At 32.9% G+C, this 16,808-nt stretch overlaps 1 protein-coding gene across 1 annotated transcript; it reads right to left on the bottom strand.

Moving 5' to 3' along the window:
• Window positions 1-265: 265 nt before the first annotated feature.
• emp3b (epithelial membrane protein 3b (MAM blood group)) lies at window positions 266-15,782 on the bottom strand. The gene is given in 5 exon segments (NM_001025508.1): window positions 266-816; window positions 10,424-10,564; window positions 10,682-10,784; window positions 10,904-10,996; window positions 15,577-15,782. Coding segments are annotated over 4 exon segments (498 nt in total). The 5' UTR covers window positions 10,982-10,996; window positions 15,577-15,782; the 3' UTR covers window positions 266-640.
• Between the last annotated feature and the right edge of the window lie 1,026 nt (window positions 15,783-16,808).

The following is a 16,808-nucleotide window of genomic DNA, read 5'->3' as shown; positions in this document are numbered from 1 at the left end:
CTTTCTTGTTGAGTGTTGGCATAACCAGGTGCTGATATCCTCTCAGGGGCTTTTCCCGCCCCTTTTACATTTCAGGAATCGGTTTGTTTTTGAAAGCTTTGTTTGTCGTAAGTTCATGCTCGACGGCGTGAGGGAAGCTATTAGTCGACAAACTGGAGTCATGAGTTTGTCATGCTCTCCCAAAGCCTGTGGAGTCGACCGTCGTGCAGTGTGTTTGCGAGGAATATTTTCTGATTTGCCGCCGTAATGACACTGAAAGCAGACATTAATGACTTGATCGAATTTATTTAGAAAAATACATCTTGAAGTTTAAGCGTATGGATACCACCATACAAGTATCCCTTCAGACTGTAATGAGATTTAGGTCGTATGGCCCCTTTTATTATTGAATTGGATATAACTCGGCTAATCAGATATAAGCCTATTAGTCATGCTTGCCCTTTAAGAGTTAACGAAGTAGTGCTGATCGTTTACGCTGCGTGCGTCGTGGCTATATTTTCAGCCGTGCGTATTTATATGTGGCTGAATACAGTCTAAATAAGCGAATGTCTCTGCCACGTTGAAGAGTATAATCGCTCAGTCGTGTATGTCAACAGCAAACATTCTTCGCGTGGCTTCTCCTTTTTTTCCTTCAGGACGTTCATTCCCTTTTGCGCAGATGGATGTACATGATGCCGCTGCACAGGAGCAAAGGCACACAGACCCAGGCCAGGAAAAAGCAGAAGCCGAAGTGTCCCGAACTCAACTCCTGCATCCCCTGAAGAATTTCTTTGTTGTGCAGAGTGTAAATGAGAACTGCGGTGAAATCGTTGAGGCCTGAGGGGGAGACAGAAATGGTCAGAAGGACACCATTTAAAAACACTGCAGATGTTTAACTTCTAAACAATACAACCAGTGTGTGTGTTCAATGTCTAGTGTGTTTTGGGACATAAATAATCCATCGGTTTACATGGCTTCAATAGAAGGAAGAAAAATCTTAAGCAGTTCAACATTAAGCATGGTTTTAGTAAAGTAAAAGTGCACAAAGGAACTTTTTTTTGCAATAAACTGCAATTTGTTTAGCCACAATTCCTCTACAAGATGCCATGCTTGAACTGATTAGTGTAGCAAAACATGGTTAATGTAGTTAAACCATTGATAATTTTCAAAATTGACTACTAATTGTGACTTTTCGGACTATAACAATGAAATGTTGATGCATAACAGGGTTTATTACCCTGTACAACAAGCTAATAACCTGCTTTTATTTTATTTTTCCAAAATATATTAAGTTTAGTTTGAACTACAGAACTAAATTCTTTAAAAAAATCAAAATAAAAAGTGAAAAGATAATTGGTTAAAATTTGAAAATAAAAATGCAAATAAATTACATAAAATATTCAAAAAACACTACATAATAGAAAAATAATAAAAACAATGTTCAGTGCATTTTGTATTAGCGTTTTACAGCTTTCCAGTGTTAACTGGTAAAATGTGTTAATTGTTGCTAAAATGCAAGACGTGAACAATACAAGAAGACACCAACAAGGGTTTCAAAGCTCAAACATCAAAAAATGTTGCATGTTCCACCTGGTTCAAAAAGTGTTGAAAGGGGGTCTGTATTTTATACAAATGTTGTAATTTTCCTTTAACAGAGTATGTGAGCTTCTCCAGCTAGTCATTTCTTTAATCCACTTCCACAGGATGGCCTTGAGTTTTTATTTTTTACAATTTAAAGCAATTATAGAAATTAATGATGAGTTAATGTGTGTGCTAATCAACTACAACATGAATCTCGTGTGAATAACAGCTATACTTTAATTACTTGTTAGAACATGATTGTTTGTTAATGTGTTAATTACCACATTATTGAATAGGACCTTCTACCAGAAATTTACATTTTCACTTGTAATAAATGTGACAGGGCCTGACCTAAGCTTGTCGTCCTCAAAAAAATAATACAAAAACAAGCATAAAATCATACAATTCAATGTTAGAACAATTTTTTTAAACAACAGCAAGTGTAAAATTTAAACGTAAAGAATAACATAAGTGTAAAAAATAAATTACATAATCAATAAATAAAATAATAACTTCAATATAACTAAGGGATTATTTAATCTACCCAACTGACCGCAATTTTCCTACTCAATTAACTTCAACTCCTTTGCAATTATAATTGTATATTGATATTTCTTACTATTAATATACTAGAGCGAGTCTATATATAAATTAAAATCAGTAATAGAAGCCTTTAAACAAAGTTTACAATTATTCAATCTACATTTATGAATATGAAATTGACCAAATACGCATGCTTGATCACTGTCAGCTTCTTCTTCATCAAATGATGTCGCTTCAGAGTCACAGCCTTAAACATGTAGACTATTGCACTCATTTAAAGTTAAATTTTATGCAAATTTGAGTGGACTAACAGAAAGATGGGGACAATTGTAAACTTATTTGCATTTTAGTATTTATTTGTAGAATTTATTTATAATTTCATGTTTTTAAGCAATCGTTGTGAACTTAAACTTGCTATTTCTCAAGTATTTTTTTTCTAAATAACAGTTTTTAGCATAACAAAATATTAAAGCTGTAAGTTTAATTATGCTGAGGACAAGGAGAATGACAGGGTTTGTACATTTGTAAAGTGTTTTTAATAAAGAACAAAAATCTGAGAACTAAATGAGTGACATGATACAGAACAACAATCAAGCCTTAGTCCATTTTAGAAATTTTCGGGATGAGGATGAAATACTTTTTATTCACTGTGTTTATGTTTTCATCTCAGGGACAGATAATGTACATTTCTGGTAGAATGTCCCATATGCTTAATTTAACCATCATGAGCTCCAGAGCTGTTAATGTATATTTATATCATGACTTTACTTAGAGGGGCACATCATCATTAACCCATTCTTAACCACTCATGAACTTCTTATGCATTTGCGTTTACACTGAATAACAAAGGAAAAGTGTTCTGTCAACACCAACATGAGCAGTTTAAACACAGGAGTTCATGAGTAGATAAGAATGAGTTAATGGTGATGTGCCCCTCCAAGTAAAGTCATGACATAATTATACAGCTCATGAGTTCATGTTAATCACATTTAACTTAAATGTAAATTCTAATTAATACATTAATTAACATCATGTACTAACAAGTAATCAAGGTCGCTGTTATTCACACATGAGACTCATGTTGTAGTTAAAGTAATTCATGATTAGCGCATGCCATAACTCTTTATTAATTCATAATAAAGTAATGTTTAGCTTAGATATTAATACATCATTATTCATGTACTGTTATTGTAAAGTGTTACCTTTTAAAGAGCTCATATTATGGGTTTTTTGAAAATGACCTTCCATGTAGTGTGTAACAGCTCACATGAAGTGAAATATCCAGCTAAGGCTTAAATCTGTAAGTTTAGTGTTTAAAACTGATGATTCATCTATAAAAGAGTCGATTATAGTGCTTCAAACAAGTCGTCTTAATAAGGAGTCATAGTTGTTTCGCGTGACGCGGCTACGAAACACAAGCCCCGCCCAATAGTTGCGGGCGCAAACACGGGAAATTTGAAACTTGTGGCCCCGCCCACTAACACAGAAATAAAGGCACACACACATACTCTACCCAAAGAAGAAACTGTGTGAAGAGGGTCCGTGTATCATCCGTTCATTTGATTATTCCTTTTATTACGGAAAACGAAACATCAGAAAAACGATGAATATTTCGTTTTTCTGTTTATTCTGTTGGCAGAAAAAACGGAAACTCATCTGTTATTCTGCTTATTAACTTAAAACGAAATATTAAAACAAACACAAAACCAAAACGAAATAATGAGTCAAAAAATGGTCTGTGTACGGTTCGTGTACATTTTGTTCATTTGTTTTCCATTTTCAAACAGAATAAAGGAAATGGAGAAAACGCCCGTTTTTACGTTTTTCTTTTGCTCACGAGAAAACGAAAAAACGAGATTTTGGCTGGATTTTCTTTTTTGGTTTAGGGTAGGAAAACGGATAAACGACTTTAAAATTCATTTTACACATGTAGGCGGTGCTGAAACGCCCACTTTCCTCTAATTGGTCAACCAAATCTGCGCTCGTGACGTCACCCTCAAAATAAAAGCCTTACACGCAGGCTTTTAATTAATATTATTTAATTATATATATAAACAAAGTTTACATATTCTATCATTTGAACCACACACAGTTAGCAGGCTTACATTCATTGCGTAAGTATAAATTAAATAAAAACGTAAATCAGCAGTATTCTTAGACATTTGTCATTAAAATAAGGTCATAGTTCACTGCCAAGCTTCTTGCTGCTGTGCACCTGATGCTGAGCAAAGAAAGCCATATCCGAGCAGCACCTAGTTTACATGATTGTTTCAGAGCTATTGTAGGCCTAAATAATAGCCTACTCTGTATAAAATAATAATTTATTATTATTATTATTATTATTATTATTATTAGGCCTATTATTATTAGTATTGTTATTATTATTATTTACTTAGTTATTCAATGGTTGTAAGAACACATTGGACCCTGCATGGGGCGATAATAAATGGTACCATTTGTTTCTATTGGATTTTCTCCTATTTTAATTTAATATGCCTTTAGCCTATTGTAAATATTTATTTGATAATTATTACTTTTTTATTGCAAGGTCAAAGTAGTCCTGTCTTATTATTATTATTTTTTGTTATTATTTTGTCGTTGTTGTTGTTATTATTATTGTAGCAGGGACATAGCCACAGGTGTGGCAGAGTGTGCTGGTGCCACCCAAAGTGGCATCTTGCACCTGAAAATAGATGCCTTCGCGCTCAAGCGGGCGCAAAAAAAACTTGCACAGGCAAAAGTAATGATGAATGTGTTGAAGGAAAAAAAAAACATTCTAATTATTTGTTAATAAAATAGTGCAACATTATTCTCAGTCAGTGTAGGCTGAAAAAATTAAGATCGCCAGCATTTCAAGGGTGGTTTTATTTTTAGTTCATTGCTGTGACGCGCTATATTTCACTAAGGCTGCATGAGACTGCGCATCTTGCTTATTTTCTCTATTTTACATACAGAACATATCATACAGTCCAGGTTCTACCGTTCTAGTGAGTGTGGGGCATTGCTTTACGGTGGTAAAGTGGATTATTTCTTGGCAAATTCATAATGATTCACTTTGTTTAGTAATAAATTTCATAGTTATAAAATAACTACATTTCAAGAATATGTTAACACTTTCAACTATTTAGGATTATTTATTGCATCAAAAGTAATTTCAAAGTAACATTAAATGTACGTATAAACTGCTTAATTTGTGTGTGTGTAAACACCTAAGATGCAAAAAGCTTATTTAGACCAGAATAGGCCTACTAAATGCAACGGTCAATGTATGTAAACTTATGACCTAAAATGTCTTAAATGACTAAATTTAAGTCTTTTTAAGTTTTTAAATAATTTAAGTTTAACATTTAAAGTTTAAACTTCAAATTAACAGAGTATGGCAAATAAATTGTTTATTAAATGGAGGTCAGGTGTCTATCTTAATTATAATTATTAAATATTATGAAACTACAGTGGTGTATTGGAGAGTACGCACCTTTTAATTAATTAATTTTAAATAAGTGGTTTATCCTAAATAAAATGCAATGGGATCGGTGTGCAATGAATAGTTTGAAAACGCCTGGTTCAGACTAGACAAGCTAGCTGTCTGTGCGCTGCGCTAATAACTTGGCATTTGCTCTTTTCGGTGCTGCCAGATGCATTTATAGTGCATAAAAAATAAAAAAGGTAATTCGGTAAAGCGCGCGATGCGCGCAGAAATAAGCGCACTATAAGCATATGTCGAATTAAGTTCTCTTTTTCTTTAATCAAGACTTTTCCATTCGAGGAATTACAGTTATTAATAGCTTAGTCCTTATAAACGATCAGTTTATAAAATACAAAATTTACGGATCAAGCCTAATGAAGAATAAGAAGAATATGCAACGCATTATGATCCTTGAATGATCAGAGCGCATTTATATAAACTATATATTTTATATAATCCATAAATATTAAAAAACATTATACATTTAAAGTAATGGAACATTATATGTTATAAAATCTAAACTATTATTTAGGCTACAGTACAGGCTGTTCAGCGCGTGCGTCAAAGAAAAGACTTGACACAATCTCTATAACAACTTGTTGTTTTATTTACAATATCTAAAGGGATATAAAACATCTAACATGCATCTCCATTCTCAACGAGTTTCTGTGTTCTGCATCCTTCACAGACCGAGGTCTCATTCCGAGGTAATCTGTAAATATTCTCATTTGGTTCTGGCACATTCTTGATTAAAAGTGAAACTGACCGGTGCAACGGATGATTTGTCATCTAGAGTGACTACAGTTATAATACAGGTTATGGAACTATTTCACTTTAATTTCATATTATTATTTTATTAAACAAACAAACCAGTTTTTGTTTTGGCTCTGCATGCAGCGTATTGGATCTTTGAAGCATTGCACTTCAAATGTTATTCCTTTTTTTTTGTTGTATTTTTAATATTTTTAATTATACAACACAAAATTGGTTCTAAACAGATACATTTTCCTATAGGCTATGATGAAGTGTATATTTTTGTTCACACAGGTCCTATACAAAACTGTGTGGATGGATGATTTGTTTCTCCGTGAAAATCACTCATTTAATAAGCAAAACAGGCCAAAATGTTGTTTAGCTTGCGTCAAACTGGATGGACAATTTACAAACATATTGAATACAAAGGCTGGTTATTTTATGCAATGAGGGACAATAGGCCTATTACAAATTAAAGAAAATTATTTGCATATTAAAACGAAAATATATAATACAACAACAGATCCTACCTTGTAAGAAATGACTTTAGATAATGTAAATAAGCATCAAGTTTTTTTTTTGAGATTGTGTGTCTAATTCAGTAGTGTAGTGCGTTCGCGTGGGTTTTCTCCGGGTGCTCCGGTTTTCCCCACAGTAAAAAGACATGCGGTACAGGTGAATTGGGTAGGCTAAATTGTCCGTACTGTATAAGTGTGTGTGTATGTGTGGATGTTTCCCAGAGATGGGTTGTGGCTGGAAGGGCATCCGCTGCATAAAAACTTGCTAAATAAGTTGGCGGTTCATTCCGCTGTGGCGACCCCAGATTAATAAAGGGACTAAGCCGACAAGAAAATGAATGAATAATGTGCAATACTAATTTAAAATACGTGTCACTAACCTTATATGTGAAATAGCAGGGCCGCTGTAGCACTTTCTCAAGAAGAGCAAATGTCAAATTATTAGCGCAACGCACATGTAGCGAGCTCATCTGTTTGTCGGAACTACTAGACACAATTTTTTTATCAACTATAATGTGTTTAATTAGTTAATTTGAAATTTATTTCATTATTCCAGCAATACTTGTTGAGTGAAAGAATGCGCTAGAAATATGCATTGCGGCTCCCTTTATTGTACAGGCTTATTGCACTTAAACTTTTTTAGGTTCGGCTCTCGAATTAGTAAGGTTATGAGTAAATGTTATTTAAAATATTTAAAGCCTGCCATCTAGCCTACAATAACAGCAAATTTAATAATAAAAAAATAATAATAAGACAGGCCTACTTTGGCGTTGCAATAAAATAGTATTAATTATCAAATAAATAATTACAATATATAATTAAAATAGGAAGAAATAAATGAAAACAAATGGTACCCTTTGTTTTTATAGCAGGGCCCAAAGTGTTCTTATTCTGGTAACAACTATTAAAAAGAAAGAAAAAAAACACACCAAACAATAAAAACACTAGTAACTGATAATAATAATAATAATAATAATAATAATAATAATAATAATAATAATAATAATAATAATAATAATTATTATTATTATTATTATTATTATTATTATTATTATTATTATTATTATAAAGCCCTTGCTCTGAAACAATCATGCAAACCAGGTGCTCCTCGGAAATGGCTATCTTTGCTCTGCATCAGGTGCACAGCAGCAAGAAGATTGGCAGTGAACTATGACCTTATTTTAATGACAAATGTCTAAGAATACTGCTGATTTATGTTTTTATTTAATTTATACATACGCAATGAATGTAAGCCTGCTAACTGTGTGTGGTTCAAATGATAGAATATGTAAACTTTGTGTATATATATAATTAAATAATATTAATTAAAAGCCTGCGTGTAAGGCTTTTATTTTGAGGGTGACGTCACGAGCGCAGATTTGGTTGACCAATTAGAGGAAAGTGGGCGTTTCAGCACCGCCTACATGTGTAAAATGAATTTTAAAGTCGTTTATCCGTTTTCCTACCCTAAACCAAAAAACGAAAATCCAGCCAAAATCTCGTTTTTTCGTTTTCTCGTGAGCAAAAGAAAAACGTAAAAACGGGCGTTTTCTCCATTTCCTTTATTCTGTTTGAAAATGGAAAACAAATGAACAAAATGTACGCGGACCGTACACATACCATTTTTTGACTCATTATTTCGTTTTGGTTTTGTGTTTGTTTTAATATTTAGTTTTAAGTTAATAAGCAGAATAACAGATGAGTTTCCGTTTTTTCTGCCAACAGAATAAACAGAAAAACGAAATATTCATCGTTTTTCTGATGTTTCGTTTTCCGTAATAAAAGGAATAATCAAATGAACGGATGATACACGGACCGAAGAGTCAGTGGTTGAGGTTTATTTTTGCAAAAATACATCAGCATTATAGCCCAGCCTTGTGCAGTGCTTCTAGAAACTACATGCTTACAAAGAAGACTTCATCGGCTGTTTGTTAAAAGAAGGATCAGAAAAGATTACTGTCAGAACATGGATCAGTGCATCATGGATCAGTTTCTTCCTCCATTTCACAAGTTTAAGTACGTGCGATTAAAACTGTTGCCTCGTTTACTCTAGCTTGCAAATTATGTATTTAATTGTTTTGTTACTTGTAACCGTGTACTGTATCAGGTTAACTCTTTATATTTTCATATCGCGTGTAAAGCCACGTTGAAAACATGATGCATGCTGTTTTGTTTACGGATTTAACGTTAAATGTGTTTGTGAGCTGGCGATCCACTGCCGTTTGTCGTTGCTATGGTTATCGTAAGCTGATATAACTGAGGACGTGGGTGATGAGAGAGGTGTCGCGGACACCGCCCTCTCTATTCTGCCCCCCTAGGCATTGATATAACTGAGGACGCGGGTGGTAAGGGAGGTGTCACGGACATAACTGAGGATATGGGTGGTGAGGGAGGTGTCGCACATGCCGCCCTCTGTATTCTGCCACTCTAAGCAACTGCCTACGTTGCCTCTATGGACGCGCCGGCCCTGAGCGTGTATGCACTGTGACTACTTCTATATTGCTGATTAGCTGCTGGGCATTTCACTCTGTCTCGCACTGAAGGCTGTCAATGTCGACCAATTGCAGCAGGCTTATTAGTTTTGCGCTAAGGAGGAGTTTTGGAACCAATGAATCGCTGAACAATTCATATGGGAGTCGCTGGGATAATTAGGTAAAAATAAATGCAGATTATAAGACCATGAAAGTGTTTTTTGACCTTGCATGCATATTAGACTATTGTTGGAGACCCTTAAACCAAAATTTGACCCTATTTCATGTAAAATAGGGGCTTTTAAATAGAAAAAGCTTCTTTAGATCATTAAAAATTTCTTAATAGAAAAAATGGTTATTTGAAGAACTGTTCACTGAATAGTTCTTTAAGGAACCATAATGATTCTTCTATGGTAGCACACAACATACTGTATATACCAGTAACTTTCCACACAACATAGGCCAGCTAGGATGCCACAAGCTCACGATTTCTTTACCATCTATTTACCAATTTACAATGTGGTAAATACAAACCAACCAAGAATGTTGTATACAGTTGTCAATATTTGAAGTGGATCAGAAAGATTTTCAGAATTGTCCCAAGACAAGATTGGATCTTTGATAAAGAGTTTGGGTCCATTTCAAGACGTAGACTTGTTTGTGATGTAGGACTGTATGATTACCATCAAATCACACTTTTTTGCTGTGTTCTGATTAACAGAATGTGCTACTGTGTAATGAAAATTCAGTGGCAAAAGTTAAATTTACCCCAAAGTAAAATGAGTTGCGGTTCTTTTAAGAGTTAAAACGCTGTTAGAAAAAAATTCTGGTTTTGAACAAAAGCTGGTTCTTGCTGGTCATTTACTGGTCAAAACCAGAAAAAAACAGCAATGGTTTATGAGCTACTATAACTAATCATATGCTGATTTTCTCAATAGTGAAGACGGGCTAGACGCTACACAATACGTTGAGAACGAATGTGTGAAAGCCCGAAAACGATTTCCAGAAGTTTTCCTTCGACTTCATAGTGCTGAATTGTGAGTTTTGCTTATCTTGGCTTAGCATTAGCCGAAACCTTGATTAATGAATGAAAATTAAATGGAAGCATTTACCGGCAAAAGCCTGGCAGACGCCGGTGAGGTAAAAGAGTCCTCCTTTGGACATAGTGAAGAGCTGTCCCAGGAAAATCAGGAATGAAATGGAGGAGAACACAACCGACAGCACCATCAGAACCTGGACTGCTTGAAGCCACTCTTGTGGAAACAAAACATCAAGACTTTTGTGCTCAACTCTGACCATGACAGATGATGCTTTTAATGTTTTAAACTTGTATTTTAAAAAAAATTTTTATTGTATTTTTTTTTTTTTACCCGTCTCTTCTGAAGTGGCACAGAACCAACTCTCAGTTTCGTTGTCAAACTGGCAGTTGTACCACAGGTCTGAGCTCTCCTTGTTGTCCCAAACCCACCAGGACTAAATCACATAGAAGATTAAATGTGCAGCAGTGAGTTTAGATCTTTACACACCATTCTCTATTGAATTATCACACTTTTAGGAGGGACTGTTTGATGAAAAGGGTTTGCCATACTCACCTTCTCCATGGTGGCGATAAAGAGAACCGCCAGAGTGCTAAGGTGCAGCAGGGTGACAAAAATCAGAAGAGACGCCATGCTGAAGAACTGAACCTGTCAACAATTCACACTTACTCATCTTGTCTCTGCATTTTTTTGTTGTGATTCAAGACACTTTAATAATGTTTAAAACTTAACATATAAGCAGTGTTGGGTAAAGTTACTTCTAATATATTACAATTTTAACCCAGCAGGCACAAGATGTCAACATGATGTCAGATTGACATTGTACTCCAATGTCGTGGGTTTGTTGCATTTTTTTGGAAATAAAAATCAGGTTGATGTCAGAACTTAAAGTCTGGCAGACATCAGTGTCCAATGTCTAACCTAAAATCAACCAAATATCAACGTTCAATGATGCTACAGGTATGCTATCAGACGTTTGATTTTGGTTGCTATACCTGATAAATGTCAGTATTTGATGTCAATATGACGTTGGTTTAAGATGTTGGCTCGACGTTGGATTTTAGATCACTTTCCAACACAATCAACCAAATATCAACGTCATTTGACATCAAAATAACATTGCCCTTGGACGCTGGCGAGACATTGAATTTTGGTCTCCTGACGTCACAATTTAAATCTAACCCAATATTAATGTTTTATTATATCTGTTTTTTTATGATGTTGCCTGCTGGAAAGTCACTGTCAAAACAAGTAACTAAGTGTGTTACTTTTAAAGCAAAGTAATGTGAAAGCATGTTATGTGATAACATTTTTGTGTTATTTTTATTTTTTAGACAAAAAAAAGAAAACAAAAATTTATATATATATCAGGATCAGAAATTTAAAAATCTTTTTTAAAGTTGATTTATAAGTATTCATCAGGTATTTTATAATGTGCAGATTGTATTCATGTTGATTTTATGTAATTAAAAAATGCATTTGCCCATTTTTTACAAACGTTAAGACTGAATGTACCTGGAAATGTTAAATGGTGTAACTGCAAAAAATTGTGAAATATTAAATAATTTACTCCTCCTAGATGATATGCAGGTGTACACATCAAAATAAATACTTTATTTTAAAATACCACAATAACATTTATTTTATTTGTGCAATTTCTAAATGTAAAATTTAGAGATAAAAAAGTTTTTGCAATATTTGGCCGAAAACATGCTAAAACACATATGATTTCTATATAATCTGTGACAAATGATGTAAGAATTGTTAAAAACTATTTTATTGCACTAAACTAGGTGATTTAATTTTTATTTCACATTATTTCCATGTATATAATTATATTTTTATGTAAAATAATGGTCACACCAATTGACACAAACCAGTTACACCACCTGACAGTGTTGCTTCAACAGCCAAAGATGACTGTTTGTTGAAGAAATTGACAATTAAAATCAATTAAAATTAAGAATGATAGTCAACAATTTCAGCTGAAGTGATTTTAATTTTTTTAAATGCTGGCCAAAATGTCTGACAACAAAAAATCATCGTGATGAACAGTGTACTCATGTCTAATATGTAATGACAGTTAAGGAACAATATCTGAGGGGGGGTGGGACTGTCATTGACAAATGTGTTCAGAACCATGATACCAAGATGCTGAACTTTAATACATAAAGTAATAATATCCTTTACATTAAATGTGTGGCCCTCATCAATAGAATGATAAAAAACTAAAGAAACATGTTTAGCTTTTAACACCTTTTCCATCACCCTGTTTCTTTTCAGTTGTTTAAAGTAAAATATAAATAAGCCAAACACTGTATGTAAAACACTAGTGCGTAAAAACTGCTGCTCTCTCGTTGTTGCCTTGGTGCTGGGATTAAAGGCCAATTTTGCAAACATACACGACTGACCGACAACAAAACATGGAAAATTTCATGAGTGTCCTCCTAACTTATCCACAGCCTATTTATTTTATACAGTTGAAATCAGAATTATTAACCCCTTGAATTATTAGCTCCCCTGTTATTTTTTCTTATCAGGAGTTCTTCTCTGTGATCCAATTTCCTGTCTAACTGTCTTGTGCACAATAATAACAAAATGGCTCAATAAATGGTGGTTACACCATCTTGACATTTCAGAAATTTGAGGTGACAGACAAAATTCCCCAAATGAATTATAATCTTTGAAACAATTGTGCTATATTTACCTTTGTTTACTATTAAATATGTCTAATGTAAAATTATGCCAAACTAGCTGATACAATGTTTCATTGAGGCGTTCACATTTTTAAAATAAGATAAACTATTTGGTACCATTTTTTTTTGGTTACACCACACTGACATTCTTGCAATATTTCCCTAAAAAATATCTTAAAATGGATTAAAACCAAAAAAATTTGACTTGGTCCTCAAAATAGAGAATGTATGCAAGTAATTTACTTATTTATTTTAAAACTGTAACCTTCTTGAATTGATTTAAACGACATGGACACAAAAAGCGTCACGTCATTGACCCATATATATATATATATATATATATATATATATATATATATATATATATATATATATATATTATTACTTATTAACATAATGCTGCATATGAGTTATATTTGTTTCCTATAAATAACCACTATAATTTTTTTAGATTGTAAAAAATGGTACATAATTTACATTTATTTTATTTATAATTTTTCCTGTTCTTCCTTTTATTATTAATTAAAATAACTTTATTTTGAGGAGTTTTTTCATTTGTATTGTGATACTTATTGCTTAAAACTAATATTGTACAAATTATTATACATTTTTTATATTTATATATTAAACACATTTTCACTTAAATGTTTAAAATGTATATTAACATTTCTACATTGTATAATATTTGTATTATATATTATACTTTTATATATTTATTATTATATATTATAAAATGATATAAAATCATGTACACTAACATTATATTTACCATTAATAAAATAAATTATAATGAAAACAAATTTATTATATAAAGTACTTTTATATAATAAATAATAAAATCCTATTGTTGTTTGATGCGTTATGCTAACTCAAGGGTTCAAGATACAACTGCATGATTGTACATTTCCCCTCAGGCTTTTTCGTAGGCACAAGAGCTTTAACAAAAAAAGCTTTTGCCAAAAAGGGCAGGAAGTAAAAATAAAAGTAAACCAGCTATGGCAGAAGTCGAGAGCTCAGAAATGAAGGCACTCTTTCAGACTCTTCTCAGTCTTGAGACACACTGCATACTTGTTGTGTGTTTTTTTCACAGGTCAAAGCTTGCCTTGGGAAAAGTCATATTCTCATAAGCAGTCTTCAATCATTCACACAAACAAAACTGTTATTTCATAGACGTCTGACTATGGGCAAATTATTAGAGGATGTTCATGCATCAATGAAGTTCTTTTGTTAAAAAAACAACAATTCATTGTCACAGTAAAGTGGATTATAGAGTACATGATATGAGGCTGTATTTTATTACAGTTTTATAAAGTTAAGAAACTGCTTATAAAGTTAACAAAATTCTTTAGATTGAATACATTAAGAATCATTCTGTATTCCCTTATCCTTTATTCTGTAAGAAATACTTCCACACTAGCTATAGCTTTAAGAAGATGTTCAAAACTCAAAAACTGCATTTTTAGATTCTGGATTATCCCAATGTCTTTGAAGTTTAGCATTTTTCTGTGTTGAAACCTTATTTTATTGCATGTTTGATTTATCTGTTGTTGTTGTTGTGCTTTGGGTTTTAGAAAAGTACAAAATAAAAAAGTAAATAAAATTATAAACAAAATGTATTATTATTATTATTATTATTATTTAGCCTTTTTTATTACAAAAGTTTTATAAAATGTTACTTGTGATAATGCAAACAAGGCCTCATTTTAATTAGACATAATCTCATTTTAATACATTACTAACACAAAAATCTGAACATTGGTTAAAGTCAGGGTTAAATTATATGCATATTTATGTTTATTTTACCACATATTAGTCATCTTTCTTTATCACTTTATTCAGAAAATACTGAACTGGAAATAAAGACAAAAAAAATGATATAATAATAATTCCTTACATTTATATAGTACTTTCTGAACACTCAAAGCGCTTTTACATATTGGAGGAAATCTCCTCATCCACCATAAAAATTTGAAAATTTATTGTAAAATAACATTATATATAACATATACATAACATATATATATTTATATACTCATAGAAAATTATGTATGAACATCTCCTTCTGTAAATGTCTTCACAATATAGATATGGGTAAAACTAAAGTTTGATGTATTTACAGTAAGTGCTGCTTAATTGAGATTTATGGCAGGAAAAAAAATTCCAAAATGTTAATTTTTTTAATTACAATGAATTCTGAATTAATTAATACAACACAGCTTTAAACATTATTTTGCTGCATTTTGAATGAAATCAATTTTCAGTCACCTCAACTCACTCCAGTCAAACTGACTAATAATCTTGAATTAAACTTTGTGTAACTTACAAAAATTGTCCAAACCGGTTTAATCGTTTAACATAGGTTAAACATAAAACATTTGTGGTCATATAAACAGCTATAAAAGCTGAACTCTTAAAAATGAATCTCTATTAAGAAAAGCCTAAAAGCCCCTTAAATTCCCAAAGATGGCAGCTCTCACTGCATTTCACCTTTTTATTTTACACAAAAACAGATCAAATAAAGGCAAAACTCACCAAGTGTGACCTAAATCCAGCAGATGCCAAGAGTGTATTGACTCTTTGAATGTGTTTTCAGGTTTGCAGCTTCCCTCCTCCCTTTTCAGCTCCAGTAAATTGAAGTATTTTGTGGACTTGATTCAGAACCACCCATTTCCTCGACTCAGGGCTGGTTTTTGTCGTCCTCCACTGTGTGTGTTCAGGAAAGGCATGAGCGCAGACACACGTCTCTCTTTCCTCGCCGTGCTTTATCATCGGAGAGGGTGTGTGTTGAGTCTGTATCGTCTCTTTGATCTCCTCTGATGATGCGATTGTATGTTTGGCCTCCATTCATCATCGCCCAAGAGATGAAGTCATGGTCATTTAACAGGCCCCAAAATGGGGGAAACTACAGGAACCTCCATGATTATTTGTCTGGTGTGTGCAGTAAATGCTGGTGGATCAGGAAAAAAACTATTATTTCTATATATTATCTATATATCTATGCTGTTTGCATAACAAGAGCATGCGCGTACTGTAAATTACAGTACAATATTTTCATCACTGACAATGGAAATATTTGTAATTGCATTTTTAAAAATTCTTTATTTTAAATTAAGTTACTTAATTATAGAAGTTATTTTATACAATATATACAAGTAGTATGTAGGCCTACATATAAATATTATCAACATAAATCATAAACATATTATACATATATCATTTTTAATATGGCAGCATGAAGGCTCAGTGGTAAGCACTGTCGCCTCACAGCAAGAAGGTCGCTGGTTCAAGCCTCAGCTGAACCAGTTGGCATTTCTGTGTGGAGTTTGGATGTTCTCCCCGTGTTGGTGTGGGTTTCCTCCGTGTGCTCCTTACATGTGCTATAGGTGAACTGGGTAAACAAAATTGGCCCTACTGTTTTTGTGTGGAAATAAGTGTTTATGGGTATTTCCCAATGCTGGGTACTGGGAAACACTAAGTATATGGATGCTCTTAGTATTCCCAATGCTTAGAGCATCCGCTGTGTAAAACATATGCTGATTAAAACTTATGCTGGAATAGTTGACGGTTCATTCCGCTGTGGCGACCTCTGATATAGAGACTAAGCTGAACAGAATAATATAATCGATCATACAAAAATAATAGTGTAGGACCTTCCAAAAGAGAAACAAATAAACAATTCTAAAATGTTTGAACATCATATTTGGTTTCCCAATAAAGCCTGTTATTTGTAGAGCTCCAGATATTCCGCAGGTTGTAGTTTTCTT

Source organism: Danio rerio, chromosome 23, assembly GCF_049306965.1.
Source record: "Danio rerio strain Tuebingen ecotype United States chromosome 23, GRCz12tu, whole genome shotgun sequence".
In the NCBI taxonomy this organism is placed as follows: domain Eukaryota; kingdom Metazoa; phylum Chordata; class Actinopteri; order Cypriniformes; family Danionidae; genus Danio; species Danio rerio.
This window is presented reverse-complemented; position numbering and strand designations above follow the sequence as displayed.